This window comes from Zonotrichia albicollis, chromosome 11, assembly GCF_047830755.1.
Source record: "Zonotrichia albicollis isolate bZonAlb1 chromosome 11, bZonAlb1.hap1, whole genome shotgun sequence".
NCBI lineage: Eukaryota > Metazoa > Chordata > Aves > Passeriformes > Passerellidae > Zonotrichia > Zonotrichia albicollis.
This window is the reverse complement of record NC_133829.1, coordinates 2,702,075-2,726,554: the sequence shown is the minus strand read 5'-3', so window position 1 is coordinate 2,726,554 and position 24,480 is coordinate 2,702,075. Positions and strand designations below refer to the sequence as shown.

Here is a 24,480-nt window from a genome sequence, read left to right as displayed (position 1 = left end):
CTCCAGCTGCTCCATGTCCTTCTGATGTTGGGGAGCCCAGAGATGGAAGCAGTATTACAGGGGAGGAGTACTGTGGGGGACCCACAGAAACTGATCTGATTATCCCCAAAACCTGAGCTTAACCTGGTTTCTTCCTTATCATACTATTAAAATGGAGAACAAAATAAAAGATAAAACCAGTCCAGATGCTGAAACTGGAGAATTCACCAAACTCTGAGGGAAAAGCCCTTTTGCCCCCTCCGGCACTTGCTGAGGGACGTGTGGTGACAAGAGCACCTCATTCCCAGGAAACATCAATACCTGAACCCTGCTTTCACGGGAAAACTAAAAGAACCCCTCGTATTTTCGACTGCTTAGAAATCTCTCTCCTCCCAAACTGCTCTGGAAACAGAATTAAATTAATTTTGAATTAAATTAATTTTAAATTAAACCACCCACCACCTCGAAGCAGCAGCACTCTGCAGAGGCGCACTGAGGTGAAGGGCGGCACTGGCCGAAATGGCGGCAGCTGGATGTCCTCGCTCCCCAAACGGCCCGAAAATACCGTGTTTACCGGGAAGTGGGCTTGTTTTATGAGCTTTAGCTTTAAAGAGCAGCAAAAGAGCAGCTCGGCGGCGGCGAGGTGGCCTGCGAGGAGGCGGGGACGCGCCTGTCAGCCCGCTCTGAGGCGGCGGGGACGCGCCTGTCAGCCCGCCCTGAGGCGGCGGCGGCGGCGGGGCAGCTGTGTCGCGACATGGGGGACGACTTGGCATCGGAAGGCGACACCCGTGAGTGGGGCCGGGCCGGGGCTGCCCCAGCGGGGCGGGCGGGCAGCGCCGTGAGGGACGATTCGTGTTCGAGGGGCGGGCGGGAGGCGGCGGGGCTGAGGGGCAGAGCCGGGATGCCCTAAGATAGAACCGGACACCTGAAAATCCACAAGGAAACAAAGCAGGTGGTTAAACGTACCCGTGATTCAGGACTGCTGTTGTCCAAAAGCATCCTGCACCGCTGAGATGCTGCATGTAACTCTGGTACCCCGCACTTGGGGATTTTGGCCTCCTTGGTCCCTCGGTCCCACCCCAAGTTGTCTTTGTGTCCTGCAGCCCCAGGAAGGGCTCGGTGGATGGGTTTTGCACATTTCTTTGCACGTCTTTCTCCTCCTTTGCTGCTTTTCTATATCTCTTGCATAATAAACTGCCTGTGAGTTGGTGCATTGCATTGAGGGTAAATAATTTAAAATGTTTTCCACGCTGTTTATGACAACTGAATTCCTATTCAGTAAGCTGTGAAGTACCCTGGAATCTGAGCTTGATAGAGAAGGAACACTGCTAAATGTCCATTGAAATGTTGCTGCTGGACAGGTGCATGCCATGATGAGGAGTGCATTTACACTTACAGAGACACTGTGGATCTGAAGTAGAAAACTCAGATCATCAAGCTGTTACTCGTGTGTTGCTGAAAATAAATAAATTTTGGCTTCTACAGCCTTAGTGATGCCAGATTTGTTATTGCATCTTCACAGCTATCCAAAGAATAAGGTGGTTTGACATTTCTTGAAAACGATGCTTTGTGTGACCATAAAATGTAAGAAAACATTTCTGTCACCTGGAGAGCAGGGTCAGCAGCATTTGCTTAATTGAAACATAGGATTTATTCCACTGAAGGGAGATAAGCATGTGCAAGGAGGTGGTATGTGTGTAGCCATTGGTGTTAATAATTAACAAAATCTCAGTGTTTTTCACAAGTTCTCTTGATATTTCCTCTCTAATGAAGGGTCCATGCAGGGTGAAATGCAATCCTGTTAACCCAGCTCTCGAGGTGATAAGAGAGTCTTAATATACAGTGTAGGAAATCCTGTTTCTTGCTGAAATTAGTGTCCAAATCCTACTGCCTTAATTGTAGCAGCAGGTCCAGCACTCTTAATACACACTCTCAGATGCCCATGTCTGGTGTTAAGTGGATAAACACACTGTTGAATAATCCTGTCTGGTGTTAAAATTTCTGTTATTTGTGTTTTTCTTGAGCTGAAGTTCTTTTGTTTGAAGGCGAGGGGAATGGAAACTGGAGGATGAGGTTATACCTCTGTTGCTCTGAGAGTCCATGGTAGGGATGGACCTTTCTTCTGTGCCCTCTGAAGGGATTAATTGTGCTATTCAGGCAGCAACTCTCCTGGTTTTCTCCCTCAGTGTGGTGGAATGGGAACAATAATATGTTTTGATGCCTTTTGTATGGCACGTGTTTAATATGCAGTTGATATGTTGGAACAAACTGAATTGTCATTGAGTCCCTCAAGCTGCAGCCTGGGTTCTGGAGAAGTGTAGAGGAGAGCAGACCCTCTAGGCCAACTCTCCAGTAGGATGTGACAGGCCAAGGGTCTGACTCAAGCACTTCTTGAAAGAATTCCCCAAAAGCACTAGGACAGAGATTGAGTCCAACAAACACTGACACCAGCCTTGCCAAAAGCCTTCAGAGCCTCCCTGTCGGGCTGTGGCAGTCACAGCCTTGCTCTTGTTTCTTGGCAGGAAGGTTTATTTGATGAAGGAGAAGATTGCTGGGGCAAGGCCCAGCATGGGGAGTAAACACTCTTAAATTGTGCCTAACTGTGCAGGACAAGTAGTGCCAGTCATGGTAAATTATGTGCAGAGCTGCCATGGTTTATTAAGAGATGCAACACTAATCACAGGCCAGGCTGGCAGTTTTGTGCTGCTTGGCTGGTTCAGGTTGCCTGGAGGGGGAACCATGTGTAAAGGCCTCCTTGTAGAGCAGTGGCATGTAGGTGGAAGGGTGGAGGAAAGGGTCTGTGTCATCTCAGAGCCTTCACACTGATCAGAGGGTGCCCAGAGGATATGGACCTCATGGATCAAAAGGTTTTGCAGCTGGAGCAAATCCATGCAGAGAGACACTGAATTAGAAGAGAAGTGGGTAGGACTGGAAGAGCACTGGTGTGGCACAGGGAAGGAGAGGCAGTGGTAGGATATAAATCCAGCAAGCATGCCAACATCTGTAGGGCTGGGATTCTTGCTGGAAGAATCTTTCTGCAGTCATCCTTCCCTGAAGCCACGGGGCCGGTGAGATGAAGGGGAGGTTTGTTGGGGCATGCTGCTCCATGCCCCTTGCCAGCACTGTTTTAATGCTCACTCTTCTGCTCTGCTGCAGTGCTTCAGTCAGAGAAGGAGTTTCATGATGCAGCGAAGCGAAATGATACAGCCAGGATGGAGGAGCTCATCAGGAGAGGAGTTGACATCAAGGCCAAAAACAATGTAAGTCCTGGGTTTTTCCACCTCCAGGCTGCAGGAAGTGCTGAAGGTGTGTTTCAGAACTGCAGCTCCTTAATGCTACTCTTCTTATTAAGTGCTTAATTTGTCAAAGCTTTAAAATAAAACACCCAATGCCAAATAGGGCCTGTAACAAGCAAGCAGTTTTCACAACACACTGAGTCCCCCAGAACTATCATCCTGGCCAACTGGAAAGCTGCAATTGCCAGATAGACATGATTGCCATGAAAGGCTCTGATTTTGCTGTCTCTGTACAGTAATACTGTGGGACAAACTCTGTTTTTGATGCACATCTTTCCTTGTTGACTTGTAGGTTCATGGAGATACAGAATTGCCCCCATCCCTAGTGTTTCAATCTGTCCATTTATGGTCAGCAACGTTCTTCACTCTGTGCTGTCATTACAGAACTGCAGCTCCTGAGCAGAAGGTGACTGACACCTGTCTGCTGACAGGAGAGCAGAGACAGAGGGCTGGCTCCAAAGAAACTCTGCACAGTGCAAGAAGTTCTGGCTCCATAGATGGCCAAGGCTATTGTGGCCTTCAGAAGGGCTGGTGGATGTCCACACTCTGCACACTCAGCCTTGCCTGCCTCTGTCCTTGCCTGCAGGCGGAGCGGAGTGCCCTGCACTGGGCTGCGGGCGCCGGGAGCGTGGATGCCGTGCGGCTGCTCCTGGATCACGACGCCCCTGTGGATGATGAGGACAGTGTACAGAGGCCACTCTCCCTTACATGTGCTGCACACGTGTTTGGTGCTGGGGCAGTGCTGGGGAGCGGGTGCTGGGCCAGCAGTTACACACTGCACCTTGGCCCTGGGTGGGTGGCACAGGGTGGCACGCTGCACCTGCTGAACAAGCCTTGTTGGCACGTGTCTGTGCTCTGTATTGTGGCCTTTTCCTTGCATGCACAGTGACTTGGAATAGGCTGATAGAATCTGTGAAGTTTTCCATAGAGCATGGGGATGCTTGGCTTCTTCTGATTGTGTTGGTGGGGCTTGTGGGATGACAGTGACAGCCAAAAAGTTTTCTCTCCCCCATACAGCCAGGCTAATACCTTTAAATAGGTATTAGCTGCCAAGAAGCAGGTCTCTGCTCAGCTGCTGTGAATATCTGTGACAGGAATAATAATATTTGGAGAAAGTGCAACTAAAAAATATACTAGTGAGAAACAAAGAGATTTGGAAAACTTCATTAAGCTAAGAGGACAGCTTCCCTCCAGGGTGGGGATGGGGATGGTGATGGCTGCAGTTTAACTGTAAGTATCTTTCTTTTTTGCCCAGTTTGGAATGAATGCTCTTCTCCTGTCTGCCTGGTTTGGCCACCTCCGTGTCCTGCAGATCCTTGTCAATGCTGGGGCCAAGATTAACCGTGTCAATAGGGTGAGGGTCTCCCCATGTGGATCCATCACAGCCCTAGACAGTGTTGGGGGACAGAGAGAGGTTTACCTGTGAGCTCAGTCATGTGTGACAGCATCTGCTCTGGGGACTGCCATCTGCACTCTGACTTATCCCTGAGGCAGGTGTAATAATTGGGGCTCTGGAGATGCACACAGCTTCCTCACCTCATGTTTGTGCAGTGCTGATGTGGAAGTGTTAGAAATGGGAAATGGTTTAGTGAATCAGCAGTCCTTGTATTCTAAAACAGACCTTGTCTAGGAAAAGGGGGATTAATATTTCAGTCTTAACTTGCTGTCTGCAGCACAAGGAATTTTAGTCCTGGAGGTACAGGGAGGATGAAATGGGCCTTTGCTAACAGGAGCAGTTTGTCAAAAGAGACTGACTGTCCTGCAGTATTGGACTTGTTGAACGAGCAGACCTTGTCTCCTCTCCAGAATGGCAGGAACCTGCTTCACTGTGCAGCTCAGAGGGGACACATCCAGGTCATGGAGTTCATCATGGAGGACTTGGAGGACATGTGTGTGGATGAGACAGACAAGGTAGAAAGGCTTTTCACAGCTTTGTTTTATGAAGTCTAGTCTTGCTGTGCTGAGCTTAGCAGGAATATTGCCCTTGGTCTTGGGAAGAGAATCAGAGTCAGACTCCCAGAAGTCTTCCTGCAGAGTGAGCTTAGGGATATGATGGGGATTCTGGCTCTGGTCAAGCTTCTTGCAGCAGATGATGTGCTCTTGTGCTTTCTGAGCCTTTTGGACTGTGTTTCTCTGTTTCCTCCCAAAGATGGACAGGACAGCGTTTCACCTGGCCGCAGAGCACGGGCAGCTGGAGGTGGTGGAGTTCCTCATTCGACTGGGTTGTTCTCACAGTGCCAAGGACAAGGTATGGGCTCAAAACCACGTGCAAGGGAGGTGAAGTCCAAGAATTAGGGGATGTGAAAACCAGGGAACAGAATCCCAGATGAGGTTCAGGCAGGTCATAGTTGTTACTATGGCTGTGGTGTGTCAGGGCTTTTCTTCCCTATCCATTTCAAGCCATTTTCTTGCCTAGTTCATGATTTCTCTCCAGGACTTTGCAGGCAAGATACACAGCAAGCCTGGTGGACCATGCTCCAGTTTAAGGTAGGAGGGATTCTTCCCTTGCTGCTGCAGCTGTAGGATGATTGCTTCATATTTGTGCTACTGGTTACAACCTCCTTTTCAGCCACATATACTCTGTGCAAAGTTGTGGTATATGAACACTCAGTCCTGTGAGACATATGTTTATAAAGTAATGTTTACTTTCAGGAGGAAAATACAGCATTGCATTTAGCTGCTAAAAATGGACACCTCTCTGTGCTGGAGAAGATTATAGATGTCGGAGTGGACCTTGATGAAAAAAACTCAGTAAGTACACTTAAATTAAATCAAAACCACATCAGTTTTGCCCTTTTCCCCCCTAGAAATACTCTCCTGCCACAGTCATCAGGCTGAAAAGCCAGTATTGATGGGAGAGGTCTAGAAAATAGCTGATTTTATCTAAAGCCTGTGTGGGTAAAGGCAGGTCACACTTGCAGAGCATCAGTGAAAGGCAACATCCGTCTTGGACCAATTTCCGGCTTTAAAGTGTTGCCTTCTCTTCCTGCTGTATCTGCACACCTACCTTATCACTCCATTTAATCTCCCTTTCTCTCCCTGACCCTTGTACATTCAAGTGCCTAAATGGTTATTGAGTGTGTTTTAAACTAAACTTCACCATGCTTTGAGGTATTGACTTAGTCAGTGAACATATGGCCCTTCTGTTTGAGATCTCTCTTTTGACAGACCAGCTCTGGAAAATTATGTGGCTGGAACACAGTTAATGACTTAGATAGCAAATATTGGCTTAGTATCACTGTTATTTATTCCAGGGCACACTCCCAATTAAGTTTATCAGCATTTTTTTTTAGTCTTATTTGGTTACTGTCTTTGAAAAGTGTATTTGATTGTGATTAAGATCTGAAGGAAGGGGGACGCCACCTTCTGTGGTAACTGGCAGCATTTGTCTACCCCCACATGAGCTGCCCTTTCTGCAAAGAGCAATAATAAAACCAGATGAAATCACTTTGGAATTCTGCTTGCTTGCTTCTGTTTTCTTGTAATGAAATGAGCTGCAACCCTTGGAAGGGAAAACCAGTGATAGAGGGTCACAGGTTTCAAGTTCTATCTCTGGGCTATTCCAGGAAAATGGTTTGTCTTTGCTGTCTGTGTAAACTCCTTTTTGGTTTATTGATGGGCTGGAGGAGAGGAAAGATGGTGGACACAATGTCTGTCTTGTGGCCCACAGCCAGTGCCATTCAGAACAGAGCAGTACTCTGGTATGTCCAGGGCAGATAACTTTGTCCTCTATTTTTGTAACAATCAACTGGAGATCCCTGGCCCTCAGAACTGGTACTGTAACATGTCATGGATTCAGCAGATGGGGTTGAGTCTGTGACTCATTCTGCTGCTCTGTCTCAGCCTTGTCTACAGAAATGCTGCTTGTGTCCTTTCTTGCCTTGTGCAGGAAGGACTCACGGCCCTGCACCTGGCTGCTGAGGGGGGACACAGCACCTGTGTGAAGCTGCTCGTGGAAGTGGGTGCTGATGTCAATGCCCAAACCCAGGTTAGCTCCATGGAGGTGATTCCATTCCCAAACCCTGCTTTGTGGATTTATGCCCACACCTGTGGCTTCCCAGGTCACCCACTATAGACAGAGGTCGTGTGGAGCCCTGCATTCATAAATAGCACAGGCAGTTTAGGGGAGGGTAAAGTGGTTGTGTACTAAGAGGCAGGTGAAGCTCCCTGGGACTGGTTTGGCTGGAGACAATCTCCATGAATTTGGCAGTGCTGGGCCATGGGACTCTGGCAGGAGGGAGCAGGGAGCTCTTTGTGGGTAGTCTGTAACCACTGCAGCCTCTGGGAAGAATCCCTGAGTACCACTCCTCTCTTCTGCCTTGCCTCTCAGAAAAAGATGAACTGCCTTCATTATGCAGCACTGCATGGCTATGAGGAGATAGCCAGGATCCTCATGGATGCTGGAATCCACACGGATGCTCTCAATCATGTGAGTCCCTCTCAATGCTCTCACCACTAAAGGTAAAACCGGTTTGTGGAGCTGCTCAAGAGCACAAAACAACTCTGGAAGGACCAGTGCAGTATCCTTGTCAGCCCCCAGTGCAAACTGGCAGCTGGGATAGAACAGCACATGCTGGGCACTGCATGGTCCTTTCAGTGCTGTGAGCCAAGCTCTCCCTAAGTGCAGGATCTTCTTTCCACAGCAAAATGCATCAGCAATGCACATTGCAGTCCTGCAGAACTTCCCAGCCATGGTGAAGCTCTTCATCAGCGCAGAGTGTGACCTTGACATTCCAGATAATGTAAGACTGCCTCCTGTTCTTTGTGTTTGAAATGTGAACCAGTTTCATGGGGGATTTTATCACCCTGGGGACAGGATTAAAGAGGAGTGCTTTAAAATGTGGAGGACCTGGAAGTGCAGCTTAGGAAATGTGAAACCTGTGAAATGATTCTAATTGTTGCAGTGAGGTAATCACTTGATGGTGCTCAACATGAGGGCAGTGCTGTGTCCCCTGCAACATTGCATAGTCAGGCTCTCTCATCCTTGCTGGAAGTAGGTAGGGGAAATTTCAAGATGGAATATATTCTGCAAAATGTTTAGAGGGCTGAGAATAGGAGGCAAGCCTGGAGGTAGCTGGTTGTCTCACCAAACTGTAATTTTCTGAATGAGGGGCTTTGTGTAGCTTGTTTTGTTTATTCATACTTGTAGCAATGTTCTCTACTGATGATACCATAAAATTGACACATTTTATGTTCAGTTTTAGTGGTTTCCATTAAACACTCCCAAGCTCCTCCTGGTAGTGTTCTGCCCTTCCAGCCTCACACTTATCCTTCTCTGAAGTGCAGTCCTTTCTCCCTCCCCCTGCAGAGGCAGCAGACCTCACTGCACATCGCTGCAGAGCACGGCAGGCAGGACATTGCTGAGATGATCCTCATTGCAGGAGTTAATCTTAAGCTGACAGACAAGGTAAAGGTCTCCATGGGTGAAGCAGGTTCTGTGGGGGTATGGAGGGAAAATATACATAGATGGTCTTTGCTAACGTTTTCCATAATTTTCAAGGCAGGCTAGTAATATTAAAATGTAGGTATTTCCAGGGATAAGCCCTTAAAACACAGCTGAGTAGGTTCTTTTGGTGTGTTTTCCAGGAAATATGTGACTGGTTCTTAGACAGGTAGAAAATAGGGAACACAATGAACAATGCTTTCTTTCTCAAAGTTGTTCTAGTTCCTTCTACTTGTACTATCCTGAACAGTAATATCAAAGATTTCCTCAAGTAATGGTAAGTAATATACCTGAAAAATTACAGCACACATATTCTAATAGGTTGAAAGGATCTGTTTGGTATAGATCTGGCAGAGTTCTGGGGCTTTTGGCATCTAATAAAATCAGCAGAATGAATTTCAAGAGCCCTGAAAATGTAGCATGTGCCCAAAAATGCTGGAGGCCCTTGGGCAGGGATTAAAGTAGGGTTTGCCATTTGCAGTGGGTAAGAGCAAGTGCAGACCTGAAGGCACGTGGCTGAACTGGCCTTCAGCTGTGGTGAATGTTTGTCACCTTTCAGCACTCTGTGGAACTGCAGTGACAGCACAGGGGACACATTCACACTTTCCTGTATGAAATTGGGTTTCTGCTCACATCTGGGGCCAGGACTCTTCTTCCTGTTGTGCCTGGTGCCTGGGCTGGCTTGCTTTCCTTCATGCAACTTTCAAACCTCGTTCTTTTCTGCCTTCTGATTTTAGATAGAAATACAAATCTCCCCTGCCCAATCCAAAATCATATTCATGAAAGGAACATAGCCACATTTTCATAGCCTCATCAGCCTGTGCTTCTCCTAAGAGACCATTTTTAATCATGTATATCTGGAGCCTGTAAAGTTAATGAGGTTGTATAAATCATTTTGGTTTCACGTGTCAGCAAACCTGCTGTGCAAGAGGCTGTAAAGTACCTTGGACTGCAGAGCTGAGCTGGTTCTCTGATGGTTGCTCTCATGTTGGTGGGTTGCAGCTTTTCCAGTTGGTGGGTGAAGCTTTTCCAGTGGCTCCTGCAAAACAGGCAGATCCCTTGTAGCACCAGAGGAGATGCTGCAGAGCCTGGAAAACCACTCGCCATGCCCTGAATGCAGGAGCTTGACAGCAGCTCACATCTGAAGTTCAGAGGTGGAGAACAGGTCATGGAGATTGTACCTCCTAAGGTGCAAAGTCTTTTCCAGCTCATTTTTCCATTCTAATTTCAGCAAGGGAAAACATCTCTGGATGTTGCTGCCCGAGGCAATCACACCATCTTGGTGGACATGATTATCAAAGCTGATCGATTTTACAAATGGGAGAAGGTGAGCAGCTTACACAACAGCCCCTGTGCTTTCTCCTCTCCATTGACACTCCACATACCAGCTGTCAAAGAAAAAGAAATACAGGACATCCCATGACCTCTATTTTCATCCCCTTAGTTAAGAAAAACAGAAGTCCTCACCATGCCAACAGCATTTACTAAAGGTTTTCCGTATTTAAAAAGGCCTCTGCTGTTAGAAATCCCAGGGGGCACTGCTGGGAATAGAGGTTTCCAAAAATTATTTAACAGCTGCTCCCAAAGGGATAGAATTAGTTCCTTTTCCCAGAAGGAGAAACTGAAGGACTTGAGTGAAAAAATGCTTGGCCTCAGGTCACCAAAATGGGATTTTGAGAGTTTTTCAGCAGTGGAAGGAGACAGCTCTTGCTGGATTCATACAACCAACTTCTCCCTCAAAGTGCAGCCTCTCAGCCCCAGTCTCCCCTCTGAAACCCTGCCTACCCCAAGCCTGTGCCCAAACCCAGCTGAGCAGAGTGAGCTGAAAGTACAGCCCAATGTCACATCCCTTGCATGTTCTTCAGAGTCTGGTTGTCCTCCCATGGCAGTGCTCCAGAGGGGGAAGCAAAGGAAGGAAAGGAGAGCATGTGCCTGTGGCTCAGGTGCAGCTTCAGGGTCACACTCACTGGATCAGGCCCTTGCATTGGCTTCCATGCAGCCCTAGAGAATGTCATGCAGCCTGGCATGTAAGCACTGTGAGCACAGCTGATGTTGCAGGGAAGCAGATTTAATTAAATGATTCCGCCCCAAACCCCAGATGACAGGGAATGTAGAAATGCAAATGGTGATCTGCATGGGCTTCCACAGTGAAGTGGCCATTAATGGTGTTTCAACCCTGATGAGCACAGAGTGAAATGAGAATTAAGGGAGTAAAACCACAAGCTGTGCCAGAAAGAGCTCGCAGGGACCACAGAGCTGAGGGTGTGGAGGCTGCAGCACCACAGGCACTGCTGCAGCACCCCTGTTCTGGCTCTGCAGGACAACCTGAACAGCGGCTCATGGGTGGCAAAGCACTTGACCTTTAAGCAGGATCACAGGCTGGAAACGCAGCACATCCGCTCAGTCATGTGGAGATTAGCCACTAAGTACCTCAAACCCGGGGAATGGAAGAAGCTGGCCCATTACTGGAAATTCACCGATGACCACATTAGGGCCATTGAGCAACAATGGACAGGTATAAAAAAGCTTCCCAGGTATTTCCCTTTCTTTCCTTGGACTTTGTTTCTGGGAGATAAAGCTGCAGTAAGAGCAAAGCATGAAGAAAACCAGTTGGTTTATTTGAAGCAAACAAAAGATTAGGTTAAAAATTCTGGTTTTACTGAATGTGGAATTACCTACACACTGTAATTTGTCTAGGAATAAGGCATGCAAGCAGGGGAATTAGTGGTTCTTTGCTCACTCCTTGGGAGACATTTGGCAGGCCTGTGAGTTCTTGCTACAATTCTTGTTCTACAGAACAGAAGGAACTTGCTGGTTTTACTTTTTCCCTTGGAGTAGCAAGAAGGCAGTGAAGTGAATTCTTCAGAATTTAAGAAATACATTAGCAGAAGCAGGGCCTGAGGGTCAGAAACAGATCTCTGCTAATTCTGGCTGTTTCAAGAACTCTGTAGTTTGGATGATGTGAGCAAGGGGCCAAGCTGTGTTCTGAAGGCAGAAACTGTATTGCCATGAAAGGCTGTGCAACAAACCCTAGCTCAGCCATAGCCACTCCATTAAGTTCCACATAAATCCAGCAATCCCATCAGAAGCAGGAATTAAAACCATGCTTTACAGCCTCCTAGTAAAATCCAGAGAGGAGGGAGGGGTGTGCAGAAATCTGCTCTGGTCAGGGCCGTGCACTCTGAGTGTGGGATTTCATCTGTGCTTTGATCCAGGCACTAAAAGCTACAGGGAACACGGGCACAGAATGCTGCTGATCTGGCTCCATGGTGTGATCACTGCAGGAGAAAATCCAATCAAGGGACTGTACGAAGGCCTGGTGGGGATTGGGAGAAGAGATTTAGCAGGTAATACTTTTGTCTTCCTTCGAATAATGCACACTGAGCATTATTTGAATTAATTTACCCACATTCTGTGCTTAGACAAATACACAGAGGAAAACTTCAGTGAAGCCAACTCACAGGAGCTGAAAGCACCTGCTCTGCCCCCTTGCTTCCATTACATGCAATCTCTTTCTCTCAGGTTTGATCCTGCCATGGCTTTATTGTTCTGTGCAGCAGATCATTCTCTTACAGAAAGCATCAGGAAAAAAGCAAATGCAGACTCCACCTCCCCACGGAAATGCACAGCAATGTAACACCAGGGGCATCCTCAGCTGGTCTCAGGATGAGAGAGAGAAACACTCTCTGCTGCTGAGAGAAGGCAGATGCAACCTAAGGGCTTCTTGTCACAAACTGCTGGCACTGCTGCACCCTTCTGGACAGGAAATGACAAGGGTAAAACAAATGCTCATGGTCAAAAACACCTCCTCACAGAAGGGAGATTTTTATCAGCAATTTCAAACGGTCTGGGCACTGTAATGGGTTTGGTGAGCAAGCCTTACTTGCCATACTGCATCAGGAAATATTACAGTTCTACTGTAACTTGTCTGCAGCACAGTTTTGTATATAAATTTTCTGTTGTCAAATTTTTAAGTGAATGGGGGCAAAGGCTTTGTTCTCAGGAATGTTCTTTACATACCTTATTTGTGGGGGTGTCTCATGTCTTAGGCATGTCCATACATTCCCACCATAAGAGGAGAACTTCAGCAAAATCAAAGCCACTCTTTGGTCCTTTTGGAACCTGAGGGGTTGTGATCTTTAATGCTTTGACTCTTCACAAAAAGTTTGAGAGGAATGTTAACATGTGCTGTTTATAAATGTACATTAACATGCTTTCATTTGTCATGCAATTCTTCATACTCATTTTTTACAGCATCTCAAGGGGAAAATAATGTCTGTATTTCAATAAATCTAGATTTTACCCTTTAAAGTTGCAAGTTTTATCTTGTCATCTTTATTAAAAAAACACTGCAGCATTTTTTCTTAGAGCTAAACCAGTACAACCTTATAGTTAAAGCTTGAGAGGAATTCAAGCAGGTGGTGGTGGTGGTTTTCTTCATTTCCAGAGGTGTTTGTAGAGGCAAACCAGGACTGCAGTGAGCTCAGCTGCTGTTTTCTTGGAAGTCACAACAAGAGACACCTGCTGAACGTGAAGTTTTATTGAAAATCATTTTTATGCAGCAAGAAAGTTAAAAATTCAAATGCTTTATTTCAAATAGAAACAAACTAACTTACAACACAATGTACGAAGCACATAAGTGATGGCAATATTGACACTTAAACATCTTTTAAATCAAATATTCAACAAAAATATAGGTCAGCTTATAAGTACACAATCTGCATGTGGTAATATATACAGCCAAGTGAAAAATATAAAAAGAAATACCGTTCTGCTTAAGAACATGATACAGTGAAGACTTTGGTAGAAAAAATGTCTTTTATTTTTAAAAGTGTAGTCTTCTAAGATGCTTCCTTGAATCCAAAGACTAAAAATGAAACAGATCTATCCCATTACACTGCTGGAGGCTGCTGTCCACGGGTAGTTCACCGACTGTTGCTCCTGTTGGAATCACACAGTGATAATCGGCCGACACAAGGAAAGGCAGAGTGGGAACAGCTGATTGTACACAGGAAGATCACCAAGCCAATGCCTCTGTTCCACTGGCACTGCCAAGCCTACTGCTCCTCGTGCTCGTTGCTGCTGTGAAGGCTGATCTTCTGCACTTCCAGCTCCTCTGCACTGACCATGGAGGGATCAATGGCTGCGTACCGGGTGCCGTGGAACTGCAGCAAATGGATCTGTTGGGCACGGGAATAACACAGAGACAGGTGTAGGAGCACAGTGTTTGGTAAAATAGAAACATTGCTTCTGAGAAACTTCTGTGAGGGTGAAAGCACGGCTCTGGAGTACAGAGACAGAAAACCCCCAAAACTGGCCCAGCATGGACACAGCTGCTCCCAGCCCTGCCCTTTGGTGCCACAGCACAGAGCACACAGGGAAGTTAAGTAACAAAAGCTCAACAGGAGTTTCCTTCTGCTGCTGTGGCTAAACACGTTCATAGATTGAATTCAGGAACTCACTTGAATGTACAAGTTGACCTCAGCACTCCTGCAGAGGTAGGGGAAGTTGCCTCCTGTTTTGAGGTGAGCTCTTCTGGCATTAGGGTAAAGCTTATACATTTCCTCTTTTGCTTCCGTCGAAAGCGCGCTTTGGTCAAACACCTGTGGAACAGGTCCCAGCAGTGAGTTCTGAACCTCAGATTGTGTTGTTACATCACATTGGCTGCATGCTGCTCCTAGAGGAGACCCTCGGCTTCTTTGTGGAATGGTGTTAATGAAACAAAACAAGCAAACCCGGGCACTGACAGCTAGCAAGCCAATACTGTAATATTGAAACATATGGCACAGAATATCTAATTCATAACGCAGCACAGAAAAGTCACAGCGTTGCCCAGTCAGCAGAAGGCTTCCCTAAACAGGAAGTTACATGCTGCAAATGCTTGCTAAGTTGCTGACTGAATAGTGTGGCTGCACCTGCCAAAGGGAGGAAAGAGTGTTTAACTAAAAAACTGAGATTCACTTACATCCATAATGGTTACAGGGATGTCTCGGATTTTGTGAGGTTCTACGTAGGAGTTCTGGCAGTTGAGGGTGAGTCTTGAGGCCAGCTCGCTCTGGCCCAGGCTCTCCAGCTTGCAGGAGAGAGAAACACTGATTAACAACATATTTCACTGCAGGAAGTTAATGCAATATTAATAATACAGCCAAAGAGGAGAGAGTTTTAAAGGGATGAAGGTTGTAATTCCAATTTAGTATTACTCTGCAGGAGACAAATGCCTAAACCACATTCCATGAGTTGTTCCTGTCTCCAGAGTGTGGCCTACAGATCTATCCCAGCATTTTCTCCTTTTCCACCTCAGTTCCTTAACTCCTCTTGATTGACACAAATAAACAGCACTAAGGTAGAGGGTCAGTGAATCAGCTGAACTGCTGGGACTGTGACAGTCAACACTGCTAAAGATCCACTTCCCACTCCTCCCTCCTGGGCCATGAATGAAGAAAGCAACACAAATATCTCCAACCTCCCCCTCAGTAACTGCAGTGACACCACAGCCAGCAGAGCACACCTACCCTGTCCACCATGAAATCAATCCCATCAGCCATCTCAGGATCTAGAGGACCAGATGCAAAATTCCCAAGGACAATTTTTTTCAGCATAAAAGCAGGCATCAGCCAAAAGCTAAAACAGAAATAAGATGGAACGATATCTTCAAGCACCAAGGACTCAACATCAAGATGCTGTATTGAAAATGCTTTCCTTCCTTGCACAGACTTTGTGTTTTAACTTCAAATTAAATCCTTGAAGAAACTTCTAGTTACATGGCAAAAAACATGATGAACAACATTATTCTTGCTCTAAATGGTTTTGTTAGACAACAGGCAGAGTTCTTAAATCTGGCCACACATCCACAGAGGATCACAGAACAATTTGTCTAATTCCACACTCTCAATTTTTAACATTTCCATTCTCCTTGTGGTGTGCTTTTAAAAGTCACAAGTATTCCATCCCACACCTCCCTCCCCAGGCTGGAATCAGGTTAGACACATATCCAACTAATCAATGTGACATTTCACTGCAAAAAAAATAATGCCATGAGTCTGCTTGCTTGTCTGTCTGCTTTACCTGTTTGCTGTCCATGTCTGATTGAAAATAGAAGTGTCACTAAAGGCATTACACAAGATCAGAGATTGGACTCTGGGAGATTTGTGTGTGTATTCAGCAAACTTCTGAGCCAGAAAGCCTCCCAGAGAAGCGCCAAAAAGGTGAACCTAATGCAAGGAAAATAAACCAAAACCAAACAGATGATGAAATGTGACCTCTTGAGCAGAGTGTTTCATTACAAAAATATGTCATTCAAGTTTACCTTGTCCTCATAACCCATTTTTTGAAAGAATCACTGTTCCATTCATTTCCTGGTTTTATGTGCAATATAAATGTGATAAATACTAACAAAAGGAAATGTTTCCCAAAGACTCACAGTGCTAATTTCTTTGTGTTTATATCAAGCTTAAGAAAAAACCCAAATATTTCACTTTGTTCTCCATAGCTATTCCAGCCCAACAGACTCGACTGTGGTGTTCTGTACTATGTGAGTTAGGAAGGATAACTTCCACAGGATCTCACAAAAAATGAAGTTAACCCATACAATTTAATAGGCCTGGAACAGAGTTGAATTTAGGCCAAGTATTAAAATTTGGCCTAAATTTTAGGGCATTCACCTTCAAAAATAAACTAGTTTCAAATGTGAAATTGCAACACAGCCTCTTTATTTATAGGCTGTATTTTTTGTACTGGCTCTTAAATGAGACTGTTTCAAACATCAGGTTTTTATTGCAGCAATTTGTCCACTGCCTTGTCTCGGAGCACTCACTTTATCCAGCTGAAGGTGGTCTAAGAGTTTCCTGAATCCATCACAGAACTCAAGGTGATCCCAGTACACTGGATACTGCAACTAAAATAGCACAAAGTTAGAAAAAACTGAGATCAATCTGCTTCCAAGTTGTACCAGCTCTGACATTAAAGGTTTCAGGACAGTGCTGTGCCTCTCCCATGTTAGGAAGTTCCTCTTCAAGGTCCCCAGAGCCCGAGGGTGCCAACACCTCCCCCTCAGTTACACAAAAACACACAAAGTGCCACTGAGCAGAGTTTGCTGGGGAAAGTGCAGCACTGCCTCACTGGGATCAGTGGCAGGGGAGGCTGGAGTGGCTCTTCAGTGATTTTGCAGCATGTAACAGATCCTGAACTGCTGCAAAAGACAGTGGTACTCCTAAAGTCAGGCTGTTTAATATACTGTGCAAATCAACATTCAGCTCAGGAGCTGAGAAGCCCCAGAAGAGCAGGCTGGTAGGATTTAAGGAGTGAATCTGCAGCTATTATATAGTCTAAGAACCATGTTATCCACATTCCCAAAGGAAAACATGGAAACCCTGAACTAACTCATGTGCTTGCCTGAGGGCTAACAAAGATGTAGTGGGAGGCAAAAAGTACTGGTGTCCAGGACACACAAGGAGAAAAGTAGGCAGAGAAGTCAACAAGGTTTTGGTAAATGCTGCTGTGGACATACAGCAGATTCCAGCCTGGATCCATATGCTAACTACTCTGTAGTGCAACTTAGCACAAAGTTTTCTGGTGGATTCCCTAAGTCAAAATGAAGAAGTTCATTACGCAATCTCTAATGAGAGCAACAAGCACAAGTACAGCACCTTTGACACAGGACTGAGAATACTCACAGCAATAACTCTGTAGCCCCATCCAGTCAGTGCCAGAATTTGCTGGAAAAACACATCTGCAGTCCCACTCACAGGAGGGAGAAATATGAGAGGGCAGCGAATGCTCCTTGGCCCTGCATCATACAGTGACCAGACTTTGCTGTCATCATCATCCACTATAATCTGGAGAGAGAGGCACAGAGGGGAGGAGAAACACAACACAAGTGAGGTTCTTCAGCCACCTTCCAGGATGGCTTCTAGAAATTTCCAACTTCTAGTAAATGTTATAATACTCAAGACCTTCTTTTACTGTTCACAACAGCTTTCAGGCTGTTTTCTAACTGGAATGACAATGTGGATACAGCTGGAACAGAACTGTGGCCACACACCATCAGACAGAATATTTTGTGCATGGTGACATAAGCTGGAAAATGAACTGCACCTCAGGAAAGGAGCCACGTGCTCAGGAGAGCACCAGGAGGTCAGCTCAGGGTACCAAGAGCAGCAGCTGGAGGCTGCAAGAGCCAGCACTGCCCCAGGGACAGCTTTTTAAACAACCATCGATATCTGCATCCACTGACAGGAGATGTTACAGGTCTGGAACCACACAGGGCTGTGGAATTAAGCAGCTGGCACCACAAATTATTGATCTGGAACACTCAGAGCTGCCTGCCAGAAACAGAGACACACACAGCTCCCAGGGCAGCACTGCAGGGCTGACCTGGAGGGGAAAATGCTTCCATCACCTGGCAGCATCTCAGGAGCTTCTGGACTGCCCAGGACACACGGCTGGCTGAGGGAGAGTGCTCACACTCATTAAGGTGCTATCCTTAATGAGCAGCTCCACATACAGTACCACAAGTCCTAGCAAAATTAGTGCCTTCAGAAGTGTTAAGAATTGGGTCTTCTTTTGTAGCAGCACCAAAGCCTGACTTGTTTTGACAAGGCCTGTTCTACCAGAAACTGCTTTCTATACCCTAGATGTTCTTTCAACTCCACAACCCAGAAGAAGCAACATCTTGTACCAGATCAAGAACAACAAACCTCTGGAGAAAGCCTGAGTTAAGCAGCCAGAATGCATCTCCTCTATATCAAGATTTTATAGCTTTTTGAACAGTAATATACAAGCACAATTTGCTTTTCCAACCCAGCAGTTAAGCCTCTCAGCAATCAGAGGAGAACAGTGTATCACAAATCAGATTTGCTTGACTAACAAATCTGCTCCTAATAAAGCCAGTATTTCAGGCTCTGGGAGCATGTGAGGGATCACATGGTAACGTTGTTTCCTAAAGTCTTTATAAAAACAGACACATTGCATACCAGAGCCTCCAGACCACTGAAACCATTTAAACACAAACCTTGTACAAAAGCCCTCCCAGTCCCCACCACAACAACTCCTTGCACAGCCCCTGGGCTCCAGGCCTTGCTGTTCTCAGCTGTAATTCCATCAGCAATGCTGGATCCATTCTGGGTGCCTCCTACCAGGTTTACCTTTAGGAGTGTTTCCAAAGGCACACCAGAGTCTTTGAAAAAACAACACCAAAGTTAGCTCATGCCAGGAGAGCCGAGGCAGACAGACAGTGTTCCTTTCCTTGAGCCCAGACAGTGAATCAATGGTTTAAGCACTTGCTCTGGTTGATTTCTGGACAGTTTAACCCCAGCTCCTGAGCTGTGTAGGCAGCAGTGTGGTTAACTCCTGACTTGGGAGGTCAGAACCTTTTCCTTGTTCTGGTTGATGAATCAAGATCAGCTACAGTTCACACAGAAGGTAAAACCTGCACTGCCTCAAAACAAAGAGCAGAACTTTTCAGCAGGGCCAGGGAGTCACTTGATGAAAACTTTCAGGAAGGACTCAGATAAGAGTAAGTGGTGTATGCAAATAGAGGCACACAGGCAAAGCAGATTAGGTTAAAATAATGTTATTTTCTCTGCTGTACTTCGTATATCTGACCAGAGCAGGAAAGAAGATGGAGCTGTGCATTTCCTGTGCCTGTCAGGAGAAACATCTCAGCATATTCTCAAGCAAACTGCTCTGGCTCTGCCTCTTTAGGTTGATCTGACAGCAGTTACCAAGGCTGGTCATTCCCTCCTCTGTGCTGCACATGCTTTGCACTTCTGAGGGGACAGTGCAGGCAAATGCATTAGACTGCTTCAGAGACTAATTACATTTTCAAATTGAGCTTTTTAAAAATTCTTTCTCCAATAACCAGGACTAGTTTGTTTATTTCTTCATACCCCACATTCAGCCCTGTGGCATCATTTGCCTTCTGAGGAGACAGCAGCACTCAGGAGGGTAAGGCATTGCCGAGGCTGAAGGTCAGCAGGTCACCATCAGCTTCAGCTTACACACATCCCCAGTTATGAAACCCTGAGCACTGGCAGCAGCTGAGGGCTGCAGCAGAACCATGTTTCCTTGGAATTAAACTTCCAGCTCCTTCCATTCACCACCTTGCATCCCACCAAGCAGAGCCCCAGAGCACCCACACATCTTTGTGCTGGCCCTGGCTTTGGTGCCCCAGTGAGGCTCTGCCTGAGGGCAACCACAGAGCACGTGGGGCCAGCAGCAATGCACCTTTCTCATCTGCAGGACATAAACTGGCAAAAATGAATGGGAATCCTGCAGCCCTTCCCTAGAGGTGCTTCTGCAGCCCACACAGTCATGGAGGCAAGGGAACCACACCAAAGTCAGCTTAGCCCAAAATCAAACCATAACACACCTGAGGCCAGACAGGACACAGAGCCACAGCAGTGCCTGTGCCACAGCAGCAGGGTGCCAAGGCAGGGCTGTCCCTCTGTCTGGCACAGTGTGGGCTGCTGCAGGTCACTCTGTGACCACAGCCCTGCAAGCTGAAGGCACACAGGGCTTGAGTGGGTCAGCAGTTACACACTGCACTGCATGCCCTCTGCCACCAGCGTGTAGAGAGCAGAACGTGGAGCCCTGCACACCTCAAACACTCTCCTGGGGCTCAGGGAAAGGCAGTGGGGAAATCCAAGCAAGAGGAGAAAGCGGTTGGGCAGTGTGACTAAGCAGAAGAAACTGTCTGGGCTTTCCCCCGTGGTTAAGGACATTGCCTGACTGCTGGGGAGGTGCCCTTGGACATGGCTCTGGCCTGAGGACAATGGGCAGGAACAGAGGGGTGGCTCTGGCAGCCCAGTGCCCCAGGCAGCTCTGAGAGGCCACACAGGTGATGCCCAGCACACAGCACTGCCTTGGAGCCCCCTCCTCAGCAGGGCTGGCGCTGGGATGGCACTGGGATGGCACTGGGATGGCACTGGGATGGCAGGTACCACGGCCATGGCTCACAGCTGAGAGTCTGCTCCCCAGCACAGGCAGAAGGGACCTCCATGAAGTGACCTCCAAGCAGCATGTGAAGATGAAGGCTGTGCTTTCATGCACTCACATGACATGTGGAACAACAGTTCAGGAGATAAAGCAGCTCAGTAGCACAGCCACAACTGCTCTGCATTAGCCACACTGACTCTCTCCCCCTCAAACATGAGAGGAGATATTTCACCCACTAGATGTACATACCTTTTTAAGAGGAACTGTGCTTCTGAACCAGTTATAGTCAGGAGAGACTTTAATCTCTCCCATGATGTTTAGAAAAAACTCAGTTTGGGTCAGCCTGCAAAAGAGAGAGAATGAGAAATCAATAGCACAGTTTCAGCACGGGCAGCTCAAAAGCTGTGCTGTGTAAATAAAGCAGTGCAGGCTGATTTGCTCTGATCAGTTGATGGCACTACCTCTGACTCACACCAAGTTCACTTTTGCTCAGTTTTCATCAAAGCATGCAATTATTCTCCCAAGAGGCAGTCACCTGACTGCCTTACTGCACCACCTAATTATGAAATGATGATGCTTCTGTAGCAGCATTCCCGTGTGACAGCTGCAGAGAAAGTCAATTGTGTTGCAGGCTCTAAGTGCCTTCGAAACCTAAAGCATCTTCTTGGTTTCTTTTAAATTGATAAGGCACTCCAAGTTTATAGCTAATAAATATTCATACTATTCACTCAGGAATTCACACCACAGACATTATTTCATGAACCTCCTCAGCAGCCAGGTCACGTTTTTCCATCTGAGTATAACTGACCCAAACAAGTCCCAAAGCACATCAGGAACATCACCTGATCCGAGGCTTAATTTACAGAAAATCCTTGAAATTTTAATTCTATCCACACAGAAGCAGGCTCTTGTCAGGAGTTACCAATGAAGAAATCCTTGAAGCACACCAATTAATATGGCACAAATTGATTCTGAGTTGGATCCACACAGGAATGCCACTAACTCACTCCCCAGCCAGAATGTCCAAGCATACATAATGAGTATCTTATAATACTCCATTAATTAGTAATAAACACTGAGGTAGCTCCAAGATTTAACTGTTTGGGGTTTTTTTTAAGCAGCAAGAGACCATTAGCTTCCATTTATACAACAAATGGCATCAAACACTTCTGAAGTTTGCAGACTCAATAGCTTCACCCTGAAAGCCAGCTGCCTGGGGAGATTATTTTCATGCATTCACACACAGCACTGAGCATAGAAAAACAAAGAAACTTTTGCTCTTGTTACTTAACAGTTGCCAAGTCTAAATCAATAGGTTTTGTTTCTTAATTCTTCATAAAATAAGACTTTGTTGTGTTCTGTGAGTCACTGCAATTCATTTGTCCCTGCAGGAGAGCTGCTGGTGGACAGCTTAACCAGTTTATGGGGTTACAGCTGGATTAACAGGGAGCTACAATTTCCTCATCTTTCAGTCTTCATTTGCCATCTTTCAAGAGCAGAAAACATGAATTTTAAAAGGGAAAGTACTTTCTAAATTGCAAACACACACCTTCCACAGAGCACCTGCTACACCTCCCATGTTCAAAGGTTTGAGCTGGGATGTTCAGCTGTGGCTGCTGTTTAAATTTTGTGTGGTTTCCCTCTGGTGCTTGCACCAACTGTTCTGCTCTCTATCAAAGTCTGGCAGCAGGTGAAATTACAGCTAGGGTAAAAAGTATCTGTTCAAGAACCTGCAAAGCAGAGCAGGTGCAAGGACGCTCTCCTGGGCTGGGGTCTGCAGTCTGGAGCAAGGAAACCACGGCTCACACTAATTCCTGCCCATAACCACACATCAATGGCTGCCTAAAAGCTCTTTGGCAAACAACAGAGTGACAAAACTGTGGCAGACAAATGACAGGAAATGCCTTAAAACACACATTATCTTGGACTGTTACACTGGCAGGGCCGAGAAGCAGAAGTCACAGTCAGGGCCCTGCAGGGACACAGAGGCACCAGAGAGGAGACTTCCTGCTGCTCACTCTGCTTGCCAAGAGGGTTGGCAACCTCCTCCTGCTGCGATCACCCCTCTGCTCCTGCCATTTCAGTCCCTCAGCACCCCAAAGCTAACTGCTGGGGCTGGGAGCACAGAGCTGTGCCATGGTAAGGAAAAGGCACCGTGCAGGTGGACTTTGTGCTGGCCCTGCACCTTGGCTGGCACCACAGCGACCTCAGAGTCCACCTGAAACCCAAATCTTGAACTTGCCAGTTCACCTGTTACCACTCATGGAAGGGAGCCATTGGTCACCAACACCTGGGCGGATTGCCACCAGCTTTCTTCTGAAGGAGCATCTGTGATTGCCACTCCTAAGGGCTGCCTTTCATTCCAGGCAACAGGAAACTTGTATTAGAAACAGCCCTCTTACTGAAATGTTTGGGGTTTTTTTTTTCTCCTTCGCACAGAAATGCAGCATTAACTTTGTACACACAAATACATTAACAACAACTGCATGTGCTTTCCAGCCACAGAGAAGCTGAACCATGAACTCAAAACAGAGATTCAGCTACTGAAGGTAACTCAGACCACAAAGAACCTGATGCTGGTCATGGGCAGCCTCTAAACACCCAAGTTTCATTTTTAGTAAAACCAAACAACATGAGGAACTTCAACCTTTTAAAAACAACTCCTCTGGAAGAATCTTGGATGTGCTCAGAGCACTTGATAATAGTCTGTGAGCTATTCCACTTCACTAATGACATCCTCCATTCATTATTGATTTTAAAAGACAATAAGAAAGAAGATTTATGGGTAACCGGGATGTGGCAGCAGCACCTTCCCCTGTCCCCCACACCGCTCCCACCAGTCCTGCCCCAGCTGCTCCCTGCTCCTTCCCCTCCTCACCCACCCTGGGCTCACAGCTCTGCAGGGAGAAGGGACAAACCCCACACGCTCAGCTCGGGCTTTCCCTCTGCAGCACCGGCCGAGGCAGCCCCTTCCCCTGAGAGACCCAGGGGGCTCTGGGCTCGCGGCCCGGCCCTCACCCTTCCCTCCCTCAGGGGCAGAACGACCCCGCTCCCGAGCCCAGAACATCCCCGCCCCGCACGGTGCCCCGTGCCCACCGGGCTGGCGCTGTCCCGAGGGGGCAGAGCCTGTCCCAAGGGGAGCGGAGCCCGCCCCGCTCGCCTCAGCGCCCCCTCCCCGGTACGGGGCGCTGAGATCAGGGGCAGGCCCGTCTCCACAGCGAGACCCCCGCCGTTCCCATCGCTGCTGGGCGCTCACCGGCTGGCAAGTTCCGGGGAGAGGAGCAGGACCGGGACCGGGAGCACCGGGGCCTCTGCCGCTCTGCCCCTCCCGCCCCGCGCGCCCAGCCGGGGGCACCCGCCGGCCGCCACTTCCGGGTGCTGCGCCGTGCCGCCCACGTGACCCGGGGCGGGGCGCGGGCGGGGCGGAAACAGCGCCGCCGCCATCGCTACCGAGGCGGAAGTGAGTGAGACGGGCGCCATTGCTACTGAGGCGGAAGTCACGTGCCCGCTGTGATAATTAATGTGATAATTTGCGGTGGAAGGGACTTTTTAAGACTCGTTTTGTTCCACCCCGCCACAGTCAGGGGCTGCTAGATCACGTTGCTCCAAGCCCCGTCTAATCTGGCCTTGACCACTTCCCTCAGGGATGGGCCACAGCTTCTCGGGCAATTTATTCGCTGCAGGGCAGCTCAGGTTAATTGAGGAGAGCGACAGGTGATACTGAGTAATTCCTCTAATGAGCAGGTGGAGTCAATTAGCCCTGTTTAATTGGTATGTCATAAATAGGAGTTGAAGGTGAGCTGAAAAAAACAGGCCTATAGTTATAGG

General features: G+C 47.2%; 2 protein-coding genes across 3 annotated transcripts; one reads left to right on the top strand and one right to left on the bottom strand.

Moving 5' to 3' along the window:
* The first annotated feature begins 436 nt into the window (after window positions 1-436).
* On the top strand, window positions 437-13,781 carry ANKDD1A (ankyrin repeat and death domain containing 1A). Of its 2 annotated transcripts, XM_005483475.4 has the most exons (15): window positions 437-767; window positions 3,136-3,239; window positions 3,862-3,960; window positions 4,531-4,629; window positions 5,082-5,186; window positions 5,425-5,523; window positions 5,928-6,026; window positions 7,165-7,263; window positions 7,606-7,704; window positions 7,919-8,017; window positions 8,584-8,682; window positions 9,950-10,045; window positions 11,038-11,233; window positions 11,934-12,065; window positions 12,294-13,781. In XM_005483475.4, exons 1-15 carry the CDS (start codon window positions 734-736, stop codon window positions 12,353-12,355), a joined length of 1,521 nt encoding a protein of 506 aa, XP_005483532.3. In that variant the 5' UTR covers window positions 437-733; the 3' UTR covers window positions 12,356-13,781. The 2 variants fall into 2 exon arrangements, with proteins under 2 accessions (XP_005483532.3, XP_074405265.1); XM_074549164.1 differs by lacking the exon at window positions 3,862-3,960.
* SPG21 (SPG21 abhydrolase domain containing, maspardin) lies at window positions 12,535-24,067 on the bottom strand. The gene is made up of 9 exons (XM_074549165.1): window positions 23,909-24,067; window positions 20,902-20,995; window positions 17,391-17,552; window positions 16,532-16,612; window positions 15,784-15,929; window positions 15,231-15,339; window positions 14,684-14,791; window positions 14,181-14,321; window positions 12,535-13,898 (listed from the first exon to the last, which is right to left on the bottom strand). The coding sequence occupies exons 2-9, from the start codon at window positions 20,962-20,964 to the stop codon at window positions 13,776-13,778; spliced, it is 933 nt and encodes a 310-aa protein (XP_074405266.1). The 5' UTR covers window positions 20,965-20,995; window positions 23,909-24,067; the 3' UTR covers window positions 12,535-13,775.
* Window positions 24,068-24,480: the final 413 nt, after the last annotated feature.